At 41.6% G+C, this 23,472-nt stretch overlaps 1 protein-coding gene across 2 annotated transcripts in view; it reads right to left on the bottom strand.

Moving 5' to 3' along the window:
- STK39 (serine/threonine kinase 39) overlaps positions 1-23,472 on the bottom strand; it is a 381,542-nt gene that overhangs the window by 254,389 nt on the left and 103,681 nt on the right. Inside the window, exons 15-16 of one of the 2 annotated variants that reach the window (XM_063318226.1) lie at positions 6,133-6,185; positions 4,420-4,488 (exon numbers count right to left, since the gene is read on the bottom strand). The exons of the other annotated variant lie outside the window; for it this stretch is intronic. Coding sequence (XP_063174296.1) covers positions 4,420-4,488; positions 6,133-6,185 — 122 coding nt within the window. The remainder of the gene's footprint in view (positions 1-4,419; positions 4,489-6,132; positions 6,186-23,472) is intronic. 2 annotated transcript variants of the gene reach the window in all.

Raw genomic sequence — 23,472 nt, 5'->3', positions numbered from 1 at the left:
ACAAGGGCTATAAGTTGGGGAAAATAAAGACACAAAGAAAATAAACAAAGTAAAAAATGGCAAGTATTCATAAGTCTTAGAATATTCTCTTGTCTTTTAAGTACAAATACCCTTGCAAATTAGGAAGAGGCTGAATGTAGGCTCTTTGATAACTTTTCTAATATAAGCCAACTTAGCAGCATTTACACTTAAAAAGAAACAAAGTAATTGAAAAATCACTATTTTTCAAAAGCAGTAATTATGTCGTTTTTAATATCCTTCAGCAAATCCATGCTTTAGGCATCTGACCAACGTGAGCAAACTCCTGCAGGTGATCTTTCTGCGCTACTGAAAAATGATGTTATAGTGTGCCATTTCAGCTAGCTTTTGTTTTTCCTTTTCACAGTGCATAAGACTAACGATCAGCCCTTCATTCAGTCTTGCCAGAAATCTATTTCATATGTATTTTAACATCTCTTGCTGGCTCACTCTCTGTGATATAAATCAGATATAAATTTCATAAGCAAAACATGACAGCAGAGAATATTCCTTCACTGAAATACATAATTATTTTACAATGGAGATTTCATATTCAGCTTATCAGTAAGATCTGTACAGTAGTATCTAGCAAGCTAAATAGCCATCCCTGGTTAGGCTCTTCTTAGGTGACTACAGTTCTGCTGGAATGTTAATTTAGAGCCCAGTGGAACAAGACCTTCACTTTTCAGGAAAGCAATAAAACTTAAGTGGGGGGACCCATCTGACTCAATTGCTTTACCTGGTGAAGGTTCTAGCCAGCCTATGAGCATCTGCAGGAAGAGCAAAGTGGGCAAATGACAAAGCATGTGCGATTATGTCCTCAGGCAAATGAGATAACTGACATATGTGCATCAGATGATGGAATGCTTGCACATCATCAGAGCATTTATATCATGACATCACTGCATGTGTGTGTTGGGTTATAAAGGCATGACTGCCGTTTACTGCACTTAGTATACCCTGAACACCTACTTTTCTCAGTGTAGTTTTTTCCCCCCAGAGAGGCCCCCGTCAGCGGTATATCTAGCCCTGCCTCTTCTTGTAATGTCATAGAGGTAGTCCTCACTTAATGACCACAATTAGTACGGGAACTTCAGTTGCAAAGCAATGCAGTCATTAAGTGAGGCACACCCAATTTTACAACCTTTCTTGCTGTGGTCATTAAGTGAATCACCACAATCTTTAAGTGAATCTGGCTTCCCTCATTGATTTCACTTGTTGGAAGCCAGCTGGGAAGGTCACAAATGGTGATCATGTGACCCTGGGATGCTGCAATCATTGTAAGTGCGAGCCGGTTGCCAAGCGCCCGAATTTTGATCACATGACCGCAGGGACGCTGCAATGGTCATAAGTGCAAAGACTGGTCCTAAGTAACTTCAAACAGTCATCAAACGAATGGTTGCTAAGTGAGAACCAGCTGTACATTTAGCATTACATACAATTTGCCACTGAGAAATCCCATGTATTCATACAAATCTCCAGGATTTGAAGTGAACTAAAATGCAGTTTCAACGTAGAATAAAAGGTAAAACTAATGGGCTTTTAAGAGGTTTCTAGACTCACATTAGGAAGTGCAGCTACTGAATGTTACGCTGCCTTATCAGCCTAACACATCTGGAAGATGGCTGTAGAAGGCTGCCTTAGTACATCAAAAGAATCCCCTCATCTCCCATAAGAGATTAAGGCTTAACGTTCAAACAAGTTTAGGATGTCTCTCTTAACCAGACCGGGGCGCTGGATAAAGATATTGAGCATGAATCTCATTCAGAGTTTGTCCCTTGAGCCCAATTACATTCACATCCCTGGAGGGAGGATCACAAGAAGGAACACAACTATCCCAATGTGCCTGGATGTAGGCATAGCCGTGTCTGATGCGAGCTGCCATTCAAGGGGTGATCGCTTTAGCTTTAAGACACAAGCAGCAAGTTAGTGCTCCTCCAGGGTTATTGAACTCTCTTATCATTGGCCATATTGACAAGGGTAGAAAATGGATACAGGAAATGTCTCCGCAGCATCATAAGTACGTTGTGTGTATGTGTGTGCAAGTGTGTCTATAGGAAGAGAGGATTACCTTTATTTCTACTCTTACAACATAAAATCATTTGATTTGAGGCAATTTGTTTACCACTAATGCAAGCAATGTTTTCTAAATGAATGAATGTGGTAATTTCATGGATGACCCTACTTTAGGAAATGGGTTATAAATCTTTTTTTTATTAGAGGTATCAGGCTAAGTGCTGATTTATGGTTTAATATAAGAAAGAGACTCTTATTCTGAAAAGCACCTTTAAATTTAGGTTAAGAGGGGAAATGGCAGACACAGTGAGAAGTGATGAGTTCAAGGAAAGTTACATGTGCTTTTTATCTGGCAATATTTCTGTCTTACACGTATCTCTATATTGTATTTTAATAATTATATTGAATAAATCTGAAAACATCCCACAACATGCATGTTAGGTAGAAAGCCTGCTTATTGTATATGTCGATAAGCACACTTCAGGCACACTTTCTGTGTGGTGTTGATTTCAAGTAGGCTTCATGTGTGTTGTTTAAAAAGATTTGACATGAGTAACCCAGGCTCAGCATAAGCTTGAAAAGAGAACTAATAGCTCTGGGCTGCTCAGTGTATCTGTAAAATAGAGAAAAAAGTCATAAAAAAAGTTCATGCTTCTCTATTTTACAGATACACTGAGCAGCCCAGAGCTATTAGTTCTCTTTTCAAGCTTATGCTGAGCCTGGGTTACTCATGTCAAATCTTTTTAAACAACACACATGAAGCCTACTTGAAATCAACACCACACAGAAAGTGTGCTTATCGACATATACAATAAGCAGGCTTTCTACCTAACATGTGTGTTGTGGGATGTTTTCAGATTTATTCAATATAGTTATTAAAATACAGTATAGAGATATGTGTAAGACAGAAATATTGCCATGTTCTTCTAGGTTTTCCAATTTTTTACAGTTCATTAAGAAAATAGGTAGAATCTCAAATCCCAAAATACTTTCACTGAATTCAATTTTTGTTTTTGCTCATATCAGCAGCAGGTCAATTTTCTGCACATTTCACCTGAAAAAAAATGGCATGTAATTCACTAGATGCTTTGAACTGGAAACAGGGAAAGAACGTATAGTACCTTTTTCTTCCTGGACAAAAAAAGGTTAAATTTATCCTTGCCATTCCAAATCAAAGAATAATATTTTTGGAAGGAGGGCAGGAAAACTGCTTATAAGTGAAGATGCAAACACTATAAGCAAATGGCATAATTTCTTCTATTTGACATAACTTTTAATTTTTTTATCAAACAGAAGCTCTGAAGGGATGAAGCATGGCTGGCTTAAATATCTTGCATTTTACTGAAAGATATGGCACTGATTCTTCATCATTCTGGAAAGTGACAGAGCTAAACCACAAAGCAAGTGTTGGTGTTTGTTTTTGCTGCAACTTGCATCTCTCATGGGAGAATATGGAATATTATATCCCTCCCTTGCACATAATTTCTAAAAATACTATGTACACGAATGAATAAGTAAGGAAATTTTAAAAAGAAAGAAGAATGTGTGAAGGTCCACAAATATACTGTAAGTCTATTGCACCAAATGAATCTATAGATCTTTGGCCTGTGGGCAGGGCTCACATCAACACCCTGAAACAGTTTCCAGTATCTATGTAAAAGCAAATCCTCTACTTTTCTTTTGAAAGCCTAGGGTCAACAATGTTAGCTAAAGTAGATTCAAGATTCTGTAGTCTTCCTGTTGCCCCCCTGATTTAAACTGAAGCTGGGGATTTTATTTAAGCCTTCTTCAGCCTGGGATTATAAAAGCATAGCTTGAGTTCCCTAACAGAGAAATCACCAATTCTGAACATACTAGGAAATTTTCCCCATCTGACTGGTACCAGGCTGGGAAAGACCACTTTAATAATTTCAGCTGTCAAGTAAAATTATTCAAGTGGTCTTTCCCAGCCTGGTACCAGCCATGGAAGATGGCTGCCCATTATCCATGAAGATCCTGTAGAATCTAAACCCTCTTTCCTTTCTCTCCCTCTCTGAGATTTACTGAAGTTATTAAGGCTGACAAGGGCCAGTTACACAACAGTCATAATCCAAAGGGACTTGTCAGAAGGAACAGAAAAGACAGAGGACAACAGAAGCACAAATTTACAGATAAAATATTTTTAGAACGTAAGACTGAAGCTAAGAAGGAATATCTGAATTAAGCTAAAATGAAGCATTTGTCTAATTCATGTCAAGGAAATATGCCTTGTGAATTGAAGAAGAATGCTACAGTGTGCATGTTTTCATAAAAATCCAAGGACAGATGAAATTATGAATGGGCTTGCATCCATTTAATGTTCTAAGTTTTGGCTACAACATAATCTCAGAATGAAACGTAATTTACCTATAACTACATCGTGGCCATCAACCAGGCCTGCAGAGAACAGCTCTTGAGATACACCATCTGCCGTGTCTGTGTAAAATGCGAAATGAATAGTCATTAGTCCTGATAAAAGCAAGAAAAAACACAGGTATCAGTAAGCCAAGGCAATGTGTGTAAGAAGTGTATTTACTATATGAACACCCATTGCTAACATGTGCTTAAATCAAAACTATTTTCATTAGAAACAACTTGCATTCCATTACTAATACTCTGCAATTTCAGCATGATAGGATTCCATGGAACTGATAAATTCTTCACAAATCCTATAAAGCCCCTTTGTTTAAGTACCAAAGTTCTCTCATAATACATTATTAGGTATCTTTATTTCAAGGAGTATGGAAATATCAGAAGGTTCTTAAGCAAGCATGGTTGCCTGACATAACACTTTTATTCCCTTTTCTCACTCTGATGGGAAATACGCCATTCAGACGAAACACCTACAGCTAAACTTTACTAGTAACCTGGAAGCCTCGTGCTGGGTCTACACAGAACATTACACAGGGTTTGCAATCAGAGGACAGCCCTAGCATCTTCTCTTGGGAAAGACTGTGCCTATAGCTGCAAATTAATATAAAAAGCTGCTGTACATTTTGTAAGTATTTCCCACGGCCTGTATTAGCCTGCCTAAGCTATGTTGTTCCAACGGTCTCAGCTTGATATATTCTTGATTCACATCGCTTTCTGATATTTTCAGTGAGGGAACGCTTCATACCACAATCAAAAGGCCTGTGCTGAGAGAACTGTATGTCACTGCATCTTCAATGGTGCTCACTGCAGAAGGGCAGACAGCCACAGCCACATAATGCTGTGGTTTTATTTACAACTCTTGTATCAGGGTTGCATTTAAAGCATGGTCAACTACACAACAACAAAAACAAAAACATTTTCAAATGAAAGATCAATTAAAATGAGGTTGTCCTGAACCTGCAACTTTTTTTATTTAGCAACAAGGCTTAAATATGAACCACTTTAGTTAAAGCAGAACTGGGGAGCTTGCAGCCCAGCAGTTGTTCCTACAGCACCCAGCAGCCCTCGATATTAGCCATGCTGTCGGTATTTTTTTCCCTCTGGATTGCTGCTGTGCCCATTACAGGATATCAGCAAAGACAAGTATAAATACATAGTTAGGACACAAAGATAAGGAGCTCCTGCCATCTAAAACATGCTGCCAAGACTGAAGTATTCAAATGCTAGACGTTTCTCCTGCTATTGCTAAGGGAATCGCTACAGCACCTCCTAGAGGGATGGGGTTTGGTATTAAAAGCATCATTATCAAGCCTTCCACATAGTTTATATTCTACCCACAGTTAGTTTTTACATAGTGATCGCCTACCGGCATATCACAACACCGTATATACTGCAGAACTGTTAGATCAGCTATCAGCAGGAAGACATTAATGGACTGTACTTCACTGGATTAAAATCAAGCAAAGCCACCAGACAGTTCTTTGCCTATATAACGTCCTCCAACTTCAACCATTCAGTCCATAACTATGCCACTAAAATTATGCATACTTGGCACTAGGCTTGTTTTGGTTAAGTAGGATAGTATAGAACATCTAGTTGGTACAAGTGATTTCACAGAGCTAGTTTATATTAAACCAATAAAACAGAAATCAATTTCTGAAATTCCATTTAGAGTCATAAAAGCATAATTTCAATTAAAAGTCTTACCTCTGCCTGGAGTAAACTCAAATCGTATGTCATTAAGTTCCTTTCTGGAATTCCTGGAGGGAGGGAAAAAAGAGGAAAGGGATGAAGCCATGGTAAACACATCAAAATGTAATGAAGTGTTCCTTCTGTACTCTAAATGTATTCTAGCTTCATAAATACGTTGCTGTTAATATTCAGGCAGTATGTTACAGTTTTATAGTCTTGACTATCACCAAGTGTATTGCAAGTACATCAATATAAGATAAAGAACTGGGAAGAAAAGTTTTTTTTAAGTGAAATGCATTTTAAAGATAAAAATTGATGATAGTTCACTTTTATGAAGGAAACAATATCTAATTAAAAGTTGTGCCTTGGAAAACAACTATATAGCATAGTTGATTTTCATGAAGAGAATTCTTTCTTGGTCTTGCTAGATAAATTCTCTTCAACTGGACTGTCCTTCCTTCTCAGCCCAACAATTTCACTTCTGTGGACATGTTAATGGTGTTACATCGACACCAATCCTCCATTCCACTCCTGAATTATGGCAAGTCAGCCATTATATGTGAATCTAGAAAGTTACATTCCCTTGCTAGCATCAGATGTTATTTTGAGATTTTATTTACTTTTTTGCAACATTACTAAACTGAAGATTAAGATTAAAAGATCATCAAAAGTCACAAGATCAATTATGAAGATTTTGAAAGCGTCAGAGTTTCTTACTTGTACATAAAAGTTCAAAATCAGAAAGGTTGGGGGGGGGGCGGAACTGGGTAAAAGCCATAATTGGTCTGTTCAGGGCCGTCTATATAAACAAAGACCATCTCCCAAGGAAAGTGGAATTCAGGGTTTGCACTTCCTCAACAGTAACCATTACTGTGGCTGCTCTTCATTCCTATAGGGCTTTCCATCAATGGAAAATCTGAAAGACTCAACCTCTCAGGAACCCACAGCACTGGAAGTAAAACTTGCCAAGCTGTCTTCTGCTGAAAAATGTATGATGCCCGCTGACACACACGCACGTCCCACAGAACACTTTCAATCAACAAGACCCGTTTTCATCACAGTTACTGCAGTGGCCACTTTGGTAGAAAAAAAGATTAACAATGGTTTTATAACAATTCTCTATGTAAGAAAGATGTTCAGAAAAATACAGATCGGTACTGATGATTCCTTCAAGAACACACTTCCAGGTGGACAGGTCCAAGTAGTCAGCATCACTGACAGCTCTTTTCTATTCTAGTGCTATGATCTGTTTTGCCAGTGATGCCCAGTTCAACATCAGTGCACGATGGAACATGTCTGGCCAGCTTTCCCCATATTATGAACTATTTTTATGTTTTGACAATACAGTTAATCTTCATCTCTACTTTAGTCTTAGCTGATAACTTCCCCCAGTTAATGCAATATATTTCTTTGTCTCAGGTCAAAGGAGGTAGGGGAGAGGAAAGAAAAACAAAGAAAACAACTATCTTATTTTTGGAAACAGCATGCGGGCAAAGATCAAATGCAAACGTAATTGCCCAAGCACACTTTTTCTCCTAGCGAATAGCTCAATCTGCTTGAAAAGCTAATAGCAGTGAAATGTGTTTTGCGGTCCATTATTCTTTTGTTCCTCAGCATGGAAACTGTAAGCAGTCTCATATTTCAGTGTATCAGGCCATAAAGTCTCACTGTGGGAAAACTAAATCCAACAACTAGGCACACTCAGCCATGACTCAGAACTATTATCACTTCCTAAACACTTATTAAGAAAATGTCACACTGTCACAAAAGAAGGATCATGTGAGAACAACAAAAATGGATCAGCAAGGCCATAGATAGAAGTTTTGCAAAACAAGCCCAGTGAAAGAAGTATCCAGCTGCTCAGTATAGCTGGCACAATTCAAAAGGCGAATTTAATTCCTTGTTATTCCACTCTACAGTCTGATGAAATGGATATTATACAGAGTAGTAGTATGCAGCAAAACGATCAGACAAAGCTGTCCTGATCATTAAGCGTGCAATGATCAAGTCCATTTGCTTTCTCCAATCATTTCAAGTATTAAAGCACATTTGCATTCAGCAGAGGAACATCTAGCTTGAAACTGGAGTTTCTCTCATCTGGAAAGGCAATACCAGACCTGTGCAAGAACCTGGGGTAAGAATGAGCAATCTACAGCCTTCCAGGATCCGAACTCTCTCTGCTTTTCTGCACTTGCCTGCACCCTTCCAGGGTGTAGCCAAGCTTGCAGCCACTGTCTGTTTCTTGAAAGGTCTTGTTTCTGGGAGCCTCAACAGCTGCAGAGCCCTCTCAGAAGAGAAGCTGGAGCTCTGACCTTCTGATGGGGTCCATGGGTCCTAGTTCTGGAGAAAACCAGGAACCACTGCACCACTGGTAAATCAGGAGGGGTGGAGATAGGTTTTAATGTTCCCTCTTCATACCCTCTGGGTAGGCTGACCATATTTCCTTGAGACAAAAGCGGGACATTGGGATGGCAAAACAGGACAGGGTTAAACTTACGTAATATTCCATATTCATGAAAAAGACGATAAAAAACGTTTTAAAGAGTTTTTAAGATCCATTTGCTGGTCCTTAAACAGATTACTGTTTATATAAAAAGATTTTTGTTTTCATTAAAAAGTTTTATTACATGAATATTGAGCTAACAATTATTCTTCAGTGACAGAACTCATACAAAAATTTAGGTAGATGTATAGGGGGACTGTATTTTATTGCTTTCCCTATCACCATCGTGTCTCATAAACAAACTGATGTTTTTAACTGAAGCCAGAGTCTTTTCAGCATCCTTATGTTTCTGGCTACATAAACGTTGATGTCACTTCTACCTCCATGAGCAATGGGAAAATGGATATTACAATGTTGGCATCACACTTTTGTTCCATCACTGCACAGTTTGTCCAGTTTAATAAATTTGAATTCCTCCTGGAGATCGTCATTAAAACTGCAGATTCACTTCTTTGTCTTTGGCATTGCAAGGGTAGACTTCAAGCTATAAAAAAATATAAGTCCAGTCCATGCTAGGTACAAGGCAAGGCTTGAGTCCAGTCCACGCTAGGTACAAGGCAGGCACTAGGACCGGCATGGAAGCCAGCAGTTTCAGGCACGGAGCTCCAGCCCCGTAGCCCTTGGAGGCAGTGGCAGTGATTGGAGGAGGCGCAGGAAGGCAGATTTGGGCGGCCGGCTGGTTCAGCAGGGCAGGACTGGAAGCAGCAGTGGGCAGAGAAGGCGCAGGAAGGCAGGCTTGTCTGGTGGTCCGGCTGTGCAAGGCTGGAATCCGGTTCTGGATTTGACTGGAGTCAAGAGGCGAGGTCTGGAAGTTGAGCCTGAAGAACGGTTGCCGACAACCCCTTTTTCCGTCCTTTTATTCTTTTTTCTTCGCGCTGTTTGGAGATAGCCACCAATGGGCTTGCTTTCTTTCTGGCGCTCTTCCCAACTGTCAAGCTGAGTTTTGTTGCAACTGTTCTGCCGTGGCTGCAGAGCTCAGCACTTTTCCCGCCGTTGCTGCAAAGCTCAGACTGCATTCTAACAATAACGGCTTCAATGTTTTTTAAAAAACGGGACAAAATTGACATTTATATTAAAACGATGGGACAGTCAGGAAATGTTAAAAAAACAGGCCTGTCATTCAAAATGGTACGTATGGTCAGCCTACGTCTGGGTGGGGAACACTTTGCATCCGTATACATGTGTGCATGTTAATGGGAATGCATCTGTGAATGTATCTAACCCTTAGGGTCAAAATAGCTGCCTATTCCCTACTCTGCAGGGATCCATTATCCCTGCTTCTGGAGTAACTAGATTGACCTTTCCTTCCACTAATGAGGATACAATAAGGTTATAATATAAATGCAGTTGAAGACATTGCATACTCCTGGACCAATAAAATTGTCCCTATCAGCATTTAGCCAAAAACTTACTGTCTTAGTAAGGGGAGGCTTCTTCAGACCCTGCTTCTTCTATTTCTAGAACAAATCCTCCTTAAGGGAGGAAATAAACAATAAAACTACTATTAACTAATCTAAATCCATAGGATATATAAACAAAAATACACACACTGAAAAATACACACACACACACACATGCAATTTTTATTAAGGATTTTAATCACAATAGTAAAATCTAATACAAACTAAAAAAGAAAGAAGAATAGAAAGAATGAAAGGTGCAAAGGAGAAGAAAAACTATAGAAGGAAGGGTAAGAATATAATAAAGAGATAGAAAAGAAATATATAAAGAAATGACTTCCAACCTTTATCACAAGTATAAACCATTTTTGTAAGTCTTCCCCCCCTCTTAGTTTACAACCAACGATCTCTTCATCCCATATCCCATCTATTATCTATAGACAAATCCATAAAGCATCGTCTTTTCAATCCTGGTTTCGGCAGAAACTCCGTTAAGGGTAGTCAGAAGTAACGACATATCTTATTTTAACCTTGATCAAATAAAACAACTTTCTATTTCTCCCTTTTACTAACAGTCTCAATCTTTAATCCATTCAAATAACATTGTAGAGTTTGACTTCTTTTTATTTCTTCTTTGTCCCTTCTCACAAGATTTTTCAAAACTTTAACAAGCCTCTTTTTTAAAAGCAACATAAAAAATTATTCAGGTCACTCTCTTGGTTTATTATTTTTATTTCCTTTTAATTTCTAAAACATCAACTGGTTTCTTTTGTATGTCCAGCGAGACATACTTTTCCATGTCATTCTTGTAGTCTGTTATTCGGAGATTCACTTTTGATGCCATCTCTGTCTTGTCAAAAAAAATTTGTTCCTCATCTGCCAGTTCTTCCATAACATCCTTTGGACACAGTCCATTCATAGAAGCAAACATTACATTACTGTTGATACTAACTTCTGATTTCATTTTTCAAAAGTGTCCTTCAGTATTTTCAATGTTAAAATATTTTGTATCATTTTATACATCCCAGTTAATTGGGATTAAAGCTGTTAATCAGGCTTGTGTATTTTTCTCCTTTAACTAAAAACTTTAGTTCCCTCTAGTGTCCAATTTTTAAAATTACTTATCTTTATTTTGTCTTGCAAAAGTCCAAACAAATCTGTTTCCCACAGGAAGGATTCTTTATAATTAATTCCAAAATCTTATTCCAAATTTATCTGGACCCCTAATCCATTTATAACTTCCTAGGATCAAAGTCTTACTTAGTTTTTTGCTGTTTATATCAATTTTTTAAAAATTCTTAAACTTACGTTTAAAATTTTCTTTCATTAAGGACTGTAGGAAAACTCACCCAATGTTTTCAGACTTGTCGATCAGAATCCTAGGCTTTTTAGGATGCAACCTCTTCAGAGAAGCAAAAACTGATTATCATTCAAAATTAAGCACTTATTTTGGCTGAGAAGTTGTGAATGTTTCAGTTGTGCCCCAAAGCAGAGTATTTCCCTCTATACTAATCCAATAAATGTTAACATCAGCAATAGCATTTCTCTGTTTCAGTGTTTCTCAACCTGAGAAACTGTAAGATGTATCGACTTCAACTCCTAGGATTCCCCAGCCAGCATCGTCAGATGAGGGTCGTCGCTGCTACACCAGGAGAGATCATCCAGCACCCAGCACCATGTCTCCCCTGCCTCTGGCAGTGTCACTGCCAAAAAACATCACTGGCAAACACAGTTCAGTGAGCCTTCTCCAGCTCAACCCCGGCACAGCTCCCACCGCTGATAGCCACTTGTGGAAGCCAACAACATGTGTGGCTCTCTCCCCTCACAGCTAACAGCCCAAGAGGGAATCTGAGCCCCATGGTCCAGCTGATCCAGCCTAGGCCTCAACCTGGGCAATCCAATGCACCCAAGGTTGCAATCCAGTGCAACCAAGGTGCACACAAAGAATCCAGGTAGGCTCTGGAGCCCCCAACAAACTAACATGCCTCTCACACCAACCTACAACTTACCAAAAATACATACATACATACATACACACATACATACATACATACATACGAGTGCACACCATCCACACTCTACTCTCCCATTGCTGTCATTAAGCAAGGATTGCAGGTTGTTAAGTGAGGACCTCACATGACCGTGACTTGTGACTTCCTGCTGGCTTCCAACAAGCAAAGTCAATGGGGAACTTGGCAGGAAGTTGCAAGTCCTGGTCACGACAAGCCTTTCCTTAGGCAGCTTACAGGCCAGTGGGGGGTGAATGATGTGTGGAGTGCTGGCAGGCAGGGGGGATGCTGCAGTGTGAGTGCAGCCAGGTGTGTGTGTGGGTGCTATGCAGCAGTGGCTGGGCTAGAGGGTGAGCGCTGCAGCCCAGTGTGAGTTCGGGCAGGTGGGGGGTGCTACAGCGCGGCATGTGTGCAGCCAGCAGGGGGTGCTGCAGTACAGTCCGGGTACGGGAGAGGTGGGTGCTACTACCTGGCACAAGTGCCCTTGCCCTGCTACCAGGGGGCCCCTGGGAGAAAAAGTACCAGGAGCAACTTGCAACCTCCTGCTGGCTTCTCCACTGACTGTGCTTGTGGGAAGCTGGCAGGGAAGATCACAAATGGTGATCAAGTGACCATGGGACAACCTTTGTAAGTGTGAGTTGGTTGCCAAGCACTCAAATCATGATCACATGACCTTGGGGATGCTGTGATAGCCACAACGTCATGGACCAGTTGTAAGTGTCCTATCTTAGAGTGAAAACCCATGCTGAGACAGTAGCTTAAGTCTCTAGTGATTTACTGTCCTACTCTACTAGACAGAAAATCCTGCCAAACTGAAAGGCCGTGGGAAACATTCACAGATAAACCCAAGAATCAAGGCGGGTCGCTCTGGGTTTCTTCGAAGGAAAGCTCAAAGCCTCTAAACTACACATGCGTTTTTCCCCCTGGATGGGTGCCCCCTCCTGCTTATCATCAGTACTCATGACAGTTAAGTCCCCCTTGTTCAGTGCAGTCATAACTCGTAACGGTCCCTGAATGAGCGGTCATAACCCAAGGACTATCTGCATTGCTTTATCTTGATATTAAAGAACTATAACCTGACAAAAAATCTCTAGATAGGTTACAGCCTACCATTATTTCAGGAGAAAAAAGGGCCAGGACAAGTCTTCACTAAAGAACCTCCTGTTAGAACCATAAAAGGCCAATGGATGGACTATCTCAGGCAGCAATTTCCTAATACCAGTAGTTTCTTCTCACAAACTGGCCTGCTATAAGGCAATTGTTTGATTGGCTCCTAGCATTACAAACTCAAAGCAGAGACCTAGATTTTCCATGTCGTGAAACTGCTAAAGAGCATGAGTGTCATGCATATACTAAAAACTGTCTTTTCCATTAAAAAGAATATTTCATCCCCGTCTCTTAACAAGACAGTGGGTTTTATTTAATGCAGACTGCATATAAAATTAATTCACATTTGATTTTCCAATTCCAAGACAATTTGCTACCTGGAACTTTAATAAAATACAGGATGGATGCATTCAGATATTACCAGATATTGTGCATGACAGATTAACTCATAAACTCTCTTTAGGAAGGTAATTCTCAAAGCAGAATATACCAGTAATTAAACTTCATGTACTGAAGCATATTTTGGATTATGTGGTTTAACTTTTCAAACCAGAGTACTGAACAAAGTTATCCACATGCCCCTTCCAGAGTTGGTAAAATGAGAAATTTTCTGTAACATGAACATTCCAGTGTCAAGGAAAATTGAAATTCAAGATACACGGTGGGCTACAAAAAATAAATTGTGCCCCATGTATACCTTAAAGTAGAGGTACATTCTACGACAGCAAATAAAAGCATTTTTAAATATTAATATTGCATTATATTACAACTAGACCCATCATGCTATTTCAGCTATTTTAATCTTTTGAAATCTGCATCAGAGAAAAAGTAATGAGTTTAAAGAACTTGTGTTTTTAAAATTATGCATGCTGAATAATGGACAAAGTTATGTTTGTTCTTTCTCAGAGGTCAAGAGGACCTTTTTAAGGTAGTTCTTATTAACCTTTCTTTTCACTATATTCATATATTGTCTTTTGTTCTTTAAGCTTCCCACCTTTCTCTCACCAACTCCATCCAACCACAGCTTTCTTGGTCTTCCTCTTCTTCTCATATCACTTCCTCTTTCTTCATAATTTGTTCTGAGATTTGATCCTCATTCATTCTCCCTAAATGACCAAACCACCTCAAGGTACCTTGCTCGTACTGGTTGCTCACTTTCGGTTCCCGTCCTTATTCATTCGGCACCTGTTCTTTCTTGGCCCTCTCTCTTCTTGCTTTTAACACATACACTTCTCACCACACCCTTCTGTTTTTCTTTATATACCAACTCTCACTTCTGTATAGCAAAGAAGGCAAAAGCAGTCTCTTACACACCAGCATTTTCGCTGCTTCTGACAAACAAACATCCTTTGCAATGGCCCTCATACTAGTCACCACCTTTTTTTATCAGCATTTGCACATCTTCAAATTTCTCAGTTTTCCCATCCTTAGTCATCATTCTACCATAGTCACAAATTCATCTGCTTGCTCTAGCTTTTCGACATTTATGTATAACTTCCAATCACTCTCTAATTTTTTTCCTGTAAAACCCAATTACCTTGGTCTTTGATACGTTACTGTGCAGGTTTACACTCCTTGCATCGTATAATCTATCAAGCATTCCTTGTAAAGCATTCAATTTTTCAGCCAACAAGACATCATCTGCATTCAAAAGTACACATATAATTATGGTCTGCAATTAACACACCTCTAGCATCACCACAAGTATTCCTTGTATACTTTTTTAAAAGATTTTTTTATCCCGCCTTTATTATTTTTATAAATAACTCAAGGCGGCGAACATACCTAACACTCCTTCCTCCTCCTATTTTCCCCACAACCACAACCCTGTGAGGTGGGTTGGGCTGAGAGAGGGGGACTGGCCCGAGGTCGCCCAGCCAGTTTCCATGCCTAAGGCAAGACTAGAACTCACAATCTCCTGGTTTCTAGTCTGGTGCCTTCACCACTAGACCAAACTGGGCTATGGATTTATGATTTATATATACTTATATACATGTACATATACATTTATATACTTATCCATAAACATGTTAAATTACCAAGGACATCACACATCCTTGCCCTACTCTCTGCTCAGTGCTGAAACACTTGCTAAACACTCCATTTATTCTCTTCAGTGGGTTCTTCATTTATTCTCACACATGCTTAACTTACCTTCAGCGACCATCCTTCAACTCCATAATCATGCAAAGCATTCCATAATTCAGGCCTCTTCACTTTATGCTTTTTGTAAATCAACAAACATACAAAAAACTCCTTTCCTCATGTACATTTCTCAATGAGCTACTGAAAAGTGAAAATCCGGTCTGCACACCTCATGCTCAGCATAAAGCTACAAAGTATTTCCCGTATTTTGCTCATTGTCACCTGTAGTTTCTATCAGAATTCTGCCAAACACTTTGCACACTTAACAAACTAAACTCCCTGTAGTTTGGTACTCACTCTTGCCACCTTTCCTTTTATATAGGGGAATAATAATTGCACTCTTCCAATCTTTGGGCACATGCATAGTCTTCAGAGACAGGTTTGACAAATTATAAAGCCAGTGCTTAAGCAAAATATATCCATATCTTATGATTTCTCCAGTCACACGGTCTAGACCCGCAACCTTACAACTTTTCTGCCTTCCCATAGCATTATGACATGATTTTTTTTGGGTCATTTTTTTTCTTGCACACTAACATGTAAACATATCACTATTATTCCTGTACAAATCTCTAAAATACGCCTTCCAGCAGTCCCTCAATTCAGTTTCATCAAAAATAATTTCATCACATTTAATTCTTTTCATTCTGCTGGAGGCTCCTTGAAGAATTCTGTATCATTAAATCAGCAATTATTCTGAAAACTGCATGTAGCTACTTTATACTTTTCTCTTGGGCACAGACTTCCATCCTTCTTCTGAAGAAAAGGAAAAAGTGGGTAAAACGTCAATCTTATAAATCATTTACCTGGAAGTAGGACCCGCTTATCTCAATGAGACTACCTCCGAGTATACATACATAGATGTGATATAAACCATGTTAATCAATGCACTAAATCAATATAGCTGCTCCTCTATACAGTAAAGAAGTTATTTAGGAAATAAACTTCTGAAAAGGATTACCACAAAGTGCAACTCGATTAAGCAAATGCTATTTGATTTATAGGACAGTTACAATGTCTTTTGGCCCAGTGGTCTCAGCACTCACCCAAAGAAGAGATCACTATTTATTGCATCATAAAAAGTACATCACTGAGCCAACATCTTCCAAGACATGGCAATTATCAATCTGATCACTTCAGAATCCACTTGAGCCATGGGGAAAAAAATAAAAAATGATTTCTTAAGTAAGAATCTATAATGGAGTGGGGGGCTAGAGACAGGAGCAGCCACTATAATTTTTCTATCTGGCCCGAACATATTGATGACTGAAAATGTCTAGCCCCTCCCCAACACCCCAGAACTGCCCATATAGAAAGGCAATATGCCAATGCAGTCCACATATGTAAAATCCATTGCATTAGCCACACTGTATAGCTACTTAGCAAATTTTCTGCTGAAAACTAAGCAATGGTACTGCATTTTATCAGTGAACTGCATTCAGTATTTCAGCAGGTGGTACCATCCAGCAAACTTTTCAGCTAGGAAGCTAAACAGGTTGACCCCTACTTGGTAGGCTAGCCTGGGAATCCAGAAAAAGTATCCTGGAAGACGTCAGTGGGAAATCACTTCCCTATTGTTGCTGGGAAAACTGCATAGACCTGTCTGAGGTCAACCAAGGGTCAAGCCCAGCTCAGAGACTTTACTATTGCATGTAATGATTGCCTATTCCAATAAAAGGAGTCTCATCAGTAATTACTAGAGAAAACTAATTTATTGAATGAATAGTATGCAAAGTACGAAGAAAGCTGAGAATGAGCAAAAGCGTGCCAATTACAAACTTAAAAAGCCTTGCTCCCGTTGCGAACCCTCCCCTCAGGCTAGCATAGCAACCACCCACCCCAGATGCTAGCAACCGTTAGAATCGGCCTGAGAAAGTAACCTTGAACAGCAGAGATAACCCAAACATACATTCCAGAAGATCACAAGTCAGCACAAAGGAAATTTACCAGCGTGGCCAGGCAGGCACGCAACTGCAGATATGACATGTGAAACGTTACGAGGAACCATAAACATCGGAACGGGAACATGACATACCGCCCCCCCACAAAGAAAAAAAACTTAATTGTTAAGGCGCAGGTTTATCAGGGTAAGCAGCATGAAACTGAGCAACCAAGTGGGGAGAGCGCACATGTTGTGCAGGGACCCACTCTGGATGAGAGAAATGCTTCCAGCGAATCAGATATTGCAGAGTGGAATGGAAACGTCTAGAGTCTAGTATTTCCTTGACTTCGAAATGTTGTTGACCATCAATCATTATGGGGGGAGGTGCAGGCGGCTCAGGATGCCAATGGGTAGACTCCACGAATGGTTTAAGCAAACTGCAATGAAAAACAGGGTGTAAGCGCTTGAGATTGTGAGGTAAGTCCAACTTAAAGGTAACAGGATTAATCTGAGCAACAATAGGAAATGGACCTATGAACTTGGGCGCCAGTTTTTTGGATGGTTGAGGGGATTTGATGTATTTGGTGGAAAGGTATACTCTATCCCCTATTTGAAAAAGAGGTTGTGGTGCCCTTTTTTCGTTGGCATGTCGTTGATAAGTGGCTTGAGCATCGGCTAAAGCTTGCTGTAGTTTTGGCCAGGAATCTGCCAGTTGTGAGGCCCAATCGGTCGGGGAGGTGGGCGAAGTAGACGGTGGAGGCAATTCAGGAATAGGGACAAAGTCATGGCCAAATACAGTACGAAAGGGCACCGCCCCAGTACTTTGATGCACAGCATTATTGTAAGCAACTTCAGCAAATGGCAGGAGGTCTACCCAGTTGTCTTGTTGATAATTAACAAAAGCACGTAAATATTGCTCCAACGTGGCATTAACCGCCTCAGTATTCCCATCTGTTTGGGGACGAAAAGCCGTGGATAGCGCCTGTTTAGTGCCCAATAGTTTCATAAATTCCCGCCAAAAGCGTGAAGTAAATTGTGTTCCTCTGTCGGTCACCAAGCGGGCGGGGCTACCGTGTAATCTGTACACGTGAACTAGAAAGAGGCGTGCCAGCTGTTGTGCAGATGGTAGAGACGCACAAGGGACGAAATGAGCTTGCTTCGAGAAAAAATCCTTAACAACCCAAATGACAGTCTTTCTCTGGCTAGGAGGTAGATCCACAATAAAATCCATAGAGATTTCCTCCCAGGGGTGGGAGGGATTGGCCACTGGCTGCACAAAGCCCTGGGGTTTCCCCCCTTTTCATTTTGCAGTAGCACAGACAGGGCAAGACTTGACATAGGCTTTTACATCTCGCCGGAGGGTTGGCCACCAGAACTGTCGACGCACTAGATGAATAGTTTTTGTAAAGCCAAAATGCCCAGCTGTTTTATCGTCATGAGACCTGAATAGCACGGTTTTGCGCAAGGTTACAGGCACATAGAGGCGATCATCTTTCCATGCCAAACCTTGCTTCAAAGTAACCGCGCTCTGATTGTTTTGCAACCAAGTATCCGATTTCAACTCTGCCAGAAACCTTTGTTGCAAATCTGCAGGAACGGATACATGTATCGCTCTAGGACCGGCAGGGGTGTCAGGTTGCTGCGCTCGCGTCTGACTGCGAGTGACTGCTGCTAGTGCCATTTGGGAATCTGTCCAGAGGGTTCCCACCACATCTGGGGCTGTTCCTGAATCCTGGGGTTGGCGCGACAGTGCATCAGCTAAAAAGTTTTTCTTTCCCGGAATGAATCTGAGTTTAAAATCAAAGCGGCTGAAGTACTGAGCCCATTGCACTTGCTTAGGGCTGAGCTTACGAGAGGCAGTAAGGGACTCCAAGTTTTTATGATCAGTCCACACTTCAAAAGGGTGTGCCGCCCCCTCCAATAGATGCCTCCAATTCTCCAAAGCGGCTTTCACCGCAAAAGCCTCCTTCTCCCAAACATGCCAGTGTCTCTCTGTCTCAGAGAATTTACGTGACAGATAAGCACAAGGCTTTAATTGTCCTTGCTCATTGCCTTGCAATAAGAGGGCACCAATAGAAAAGTCTGAGGCATCGACTTGCACCACAAATGGTTTGTCAGGATCGGGGTGTTGCAAGATTGGTTCAGAGGTAAACAGTCGCTTGAGTTGGTCAAACGCCTGTTGACAAGCAGGCGTCCATTTTAGGAGTGCCCCTGGATTCTTTGATTTGCGGGTGTCTCCCACACCCTTTGTTTTGAGTAATTCGGTTAGGGGTAAGGCAATCTCAGCAAATTTTTCCAAAAATGGACGATAAAAATTCGCAAATCCGAGAAACGATTGCAGCTGTTTGCGTGTGCGTGGGGGCTCCCATACTAAAATAGCCTCAATTTTGGCAGGATCCATTTCAATGCCTTTATCTGAAATCCTATACCCCAAATAATCAATTTGTGTTTGATGAAATGCACATTTGGATAGCTTGGCATACAAGTCAGCCTTTCTCAATTTGGTTAACACTTGCCTAACCAATTGCACATGTTCCCTCATGGTTTTTGAATATATTAACACATCATCTAAATAAACCAAAACCCCATTGAACAAGTGGTCGTGCAAGACCTCATTTATCAACTGCATAAAAACCCCAGGTGCCCCAGCCAATCCAAACGGTAACACTTTATACTGAAAAGCCCCAAATGCACAATTAAAAGCTGTTTTCCATTCATCCCCCTCCCGAATGCGAATGCGATAATACGCCTCCCTTAAGTCCAATTTAGAGAAGATTTTCCCCCCCGCCAAGTGGGCTAACATTTCCTTGATGACCGGGAGGGGAGATTTGTTTAATAGGGAGACTGCATTTAACCCACGGAAATCCGTGCATAGTCTTAAAGTTCCGTCTTTCTTTGATCTAAAGAGTACTGGAGCACCCACTGGTGAATTGGCTGGTTCTATGAAGCCCCGCTGTAAGTTTTTGTCTATGAATTCACGAAGAGTAGCCAATTCCTTTGGGGTCATTGCATATACCCTTGGTTTGGGCAACTTGGCATTGGGAAGAATTTCAATGGCACAGTCAGTTTTCCGATGAGGCGGCAGCCGATCTGCCTCCTTCTCCCCGAACACATCGGCAAAGTCCTGGTATTGGTCCGGGAGCCCTTCCAATGGTACAGCGAGGGTATGCAGCATTGACAGTGCTGCCCTCCCCACATTGGTATCCTCCTCCTCATCATCCCCAGGAGGGGCTTTATAGAACCCATCTGCAAAAGTAACAGTTCGGTGTACCCAGTTTATACTAGGGTTCTGTTGAACAAATCAAGGCATCCCCAGAATGACCAAGGGACCACCCACCGGTGCAACTACAAAGGGCAACTTTTCCCAGTGGCTACCCAGTTGCAAAGCCACTAACGCTGTAGACTGGGTGACTGGTTTTCCCCCCGATATAGATCCATCCAATTGGGTGAAAATCATGGGACGTTTCAACGGGAAGGTGGGTAACTCCAAAGCAGCTACTACATCAGGATGCATTAAGGAACGTGAGCATCCAGAATCAATCATAGCCCATAGTTCCACAGTTTTTGTAGGGGAACCGAGCTTAAGTCTCACAGTTAACGTTGGGAAATTTCCACTCACCAAGACATGATCGCGCCCCTCTTCTTCCACCTGCTCTTTGGCGCTTTTTAGAGCAGGTGGCTGGAGTTTTCCGCCGGTTGGGAGGCTTCTTTTTCGTCTTGCCCACCATAAAACAAGTCTGCATCCTCCACCAGCTCTGCTACTGTCGCTTTCAGCTTCCTCGGTGCCACTGGTGATTTCCCCCCCGATCTGTCTCTCCGTTCCTCTGGCTTCCTGCGGGGACATGCAGCTGCCAGGTGCCCCTCCTTACCACACCGCAGGCACAATCCTTTGGCAAAACGGCTTTCTTTTTCTTCTTGCCACGATCGTCTCACTGGTTTGCTAGCAGTAGCTGCTGGCCTTGTAGGTTTCCCCATCGCTTGTTGTTTGGGACCTCTTTTAGTTTGAGTATACTTAGCTTGGGCTTGCTCAACCTTCGCAGCCAATTGTATCCACTCATACAGCGTTGCTGGGTCGTCCCGTACAACCGCCCATCGTAGTATATCTGGTCTTAGTCCATCTTTGAACATCTCTACAAGGGTGGTGGCAGACCAATCCTGTACTTTGCCGGAGAGTGCTTGAAACTCCAGCGCATAATCCGAGACTGATCTGGAGCCTTGAACCAACTCCCTTAGGGCTACCTTTGCTTTTTCCTCAGCTAGAGGATCACCAAAATGCATTTTCATTGCCCACATGAAATCATCAAAGCAATCCAACTCCAAAGCGTCCATGTCAACCAGTCTCACGAACCAGTCTGCTGCCCTCTCCTCTAGTTGGGTCGCGACAGCATTAATCTTAGCCCGCTCAGAACGAAACACGCTCCCAAACTCTTCCATATAGCTGTGTGCATTCGTCAAAAAAAATGACAGCTTTGTGGGATCCCCATTAAACTTCACATTAAAGTCTCGATATCGGACCCGGGTTGGGCTATCGTGTCTCTTTTTGTGCTTAGCCCTTCGTGGCTGTGGTGGCTCTTCCTCCTGCCCCTCTGGCGCTATTTCTTGAGCCTCTGCCAGTCGAAGTTTCACACGTCTCCCCCCCTCCCGGCTCCGTCCTCTCTCCTTCTGCTCCCTACTTGGGGAAGGTAAGGAGGCTTTCTTTGGAGGCCTGCTCGGCGGGGGCCCTCCCCCCCAATATTTCCGTTGCTTTCCCTGTTTGTCTACGGGGGAAGGGGGGGTTGGGGACGCGGAGGTGTCAGGAGAGTCACTACCTTCTTCACCTCCCATCTTTTCCTTTTTCTGAGTGTCCCTGGTAAAGGTTAACTTTGCCAACAAATCCTCTATGGATTTCATCCTCGCCTCCAGCTGCTGGGATTTCTCCGTCTCCATCTCCGTAGGTGTCACTGCTCTTGTCCTTTTGGTGATCTGCACGGTCGGAAACAGCGAGGAATACACCGGCTTGGCTGGGGCTGGTGGCGACCCATACAAGGGTCCCTCCGTCTTCTTGACTACCACTGACTTCACTGCCTTCTCCGTATCGCAACTGGAATCCGTTGCCTCGGAGAGGTCATCCGACCCTGGCGTGAGAGTCCCCTCTCTCCGCGGTCCCATGGGCTCTTGTTCCCCACCTCTGGAGAGCTGACTTTCCCCCGAGCCGGTGGTTGAGGTTGGGGCAGTTTCAGTCATCGCTAATTAAACTCCTCACAGGAAACTGGATGGATGCTAGCAGACTGATATTAAAGATTCTCAGCTTTATGTAATGATTGCCTATTCCAATAAAAGGAGTCTCATCAGTAATTACTAGAGAAAACTAATTTATTGAATGAATAGTATGCAAAGTACGAAGAAAGCTGAGAATGAGCAAAAGCGTGCCAATTACAAACTTAAAAAGCCTTGCTCCCGTTGCGAACCCTCCCCTCAGGCTAGCATAGCAACCACCCACCCCAGATGCTAGCAACCGTTAGAATCGGCCTGAGAAAGTAACCTTGAACAGCAGAGATAACCCAAACATACATTCCAGAAGATCACAAGTCAGCACAAAGGAAATTTACCAGCGTGGCCAGGCAGGCACGCAACTGCAGATATGACATGTGAAACGTTACGAGGAACCATAAACATCGGAACGGGAACATGACATTGCATTTATTATTTCCTTCCCTGCAGAGAGATCTAACCCTATTCAGATTCCCTGTCCACAGCCTAGCCAGAAAGGGACAGACTCAGTCTCACACTCCTCTATGTACAGGAGCAAGACCAGAAGCATCAGATCTCGCCTACCCAAGTGAACTACCTCTAGAGCTCTGGAATCACATTTTAGAGTGGAACAGAACAAAATAAAAAGCAAAGAGTTTCACTTCTTCAAATATATTTCTTCCCAGCTTTTAAAATCCACCTAAATAATGATGTAAAACATTATTTGGCATCTTCTCTGGCAACTTCACTCCATCAGGAGAAGTGAGGCAGATCGCTACAAGCCTCTCAGTTGTGAGGCCCTGCTTTTAGAATGTAAAAACACCCTAGTTTATAACTCTTTAGTGTCAAGCAAAACTTCTTCTCCCAGGAGTTTCTACAATTTTATTTTTAGCTTGATTGTAAGAGCCTGTATAGGAGATACATAGGACACATATAGGAGACATATAGAATATATATATAGGATGTATGTGTATATATGTGTACGTATGTGCATATGTGTGTGTGTGTGTGTATTGTTGTTTATTCATTTAGTCGCTTCCGACTCTTTGTGACTTCATGGACCAGCCCACGCCAGAGCTT

The sequence above is a fragment of the Candoia aspera genome, chromosome 1 (genome assembly GCF_035149785.1).
Source record: "Candoia aspera isolate rCanAsp1 chromosome 1, rCanAsp1.hap2, whole genome shotgun sequence".
Classification (NCBI taxonomy): domain Eukaryota; kingdom Metazoa; phylum Chordata; class Lepidosauria; order Squamata; family Boidae; genus Candoia; species Candoia aspera.
Note: the sequence above shows the minus strand (reverse complement) of the source record. Positions and strands in the feature narration are given on the sequence as shown.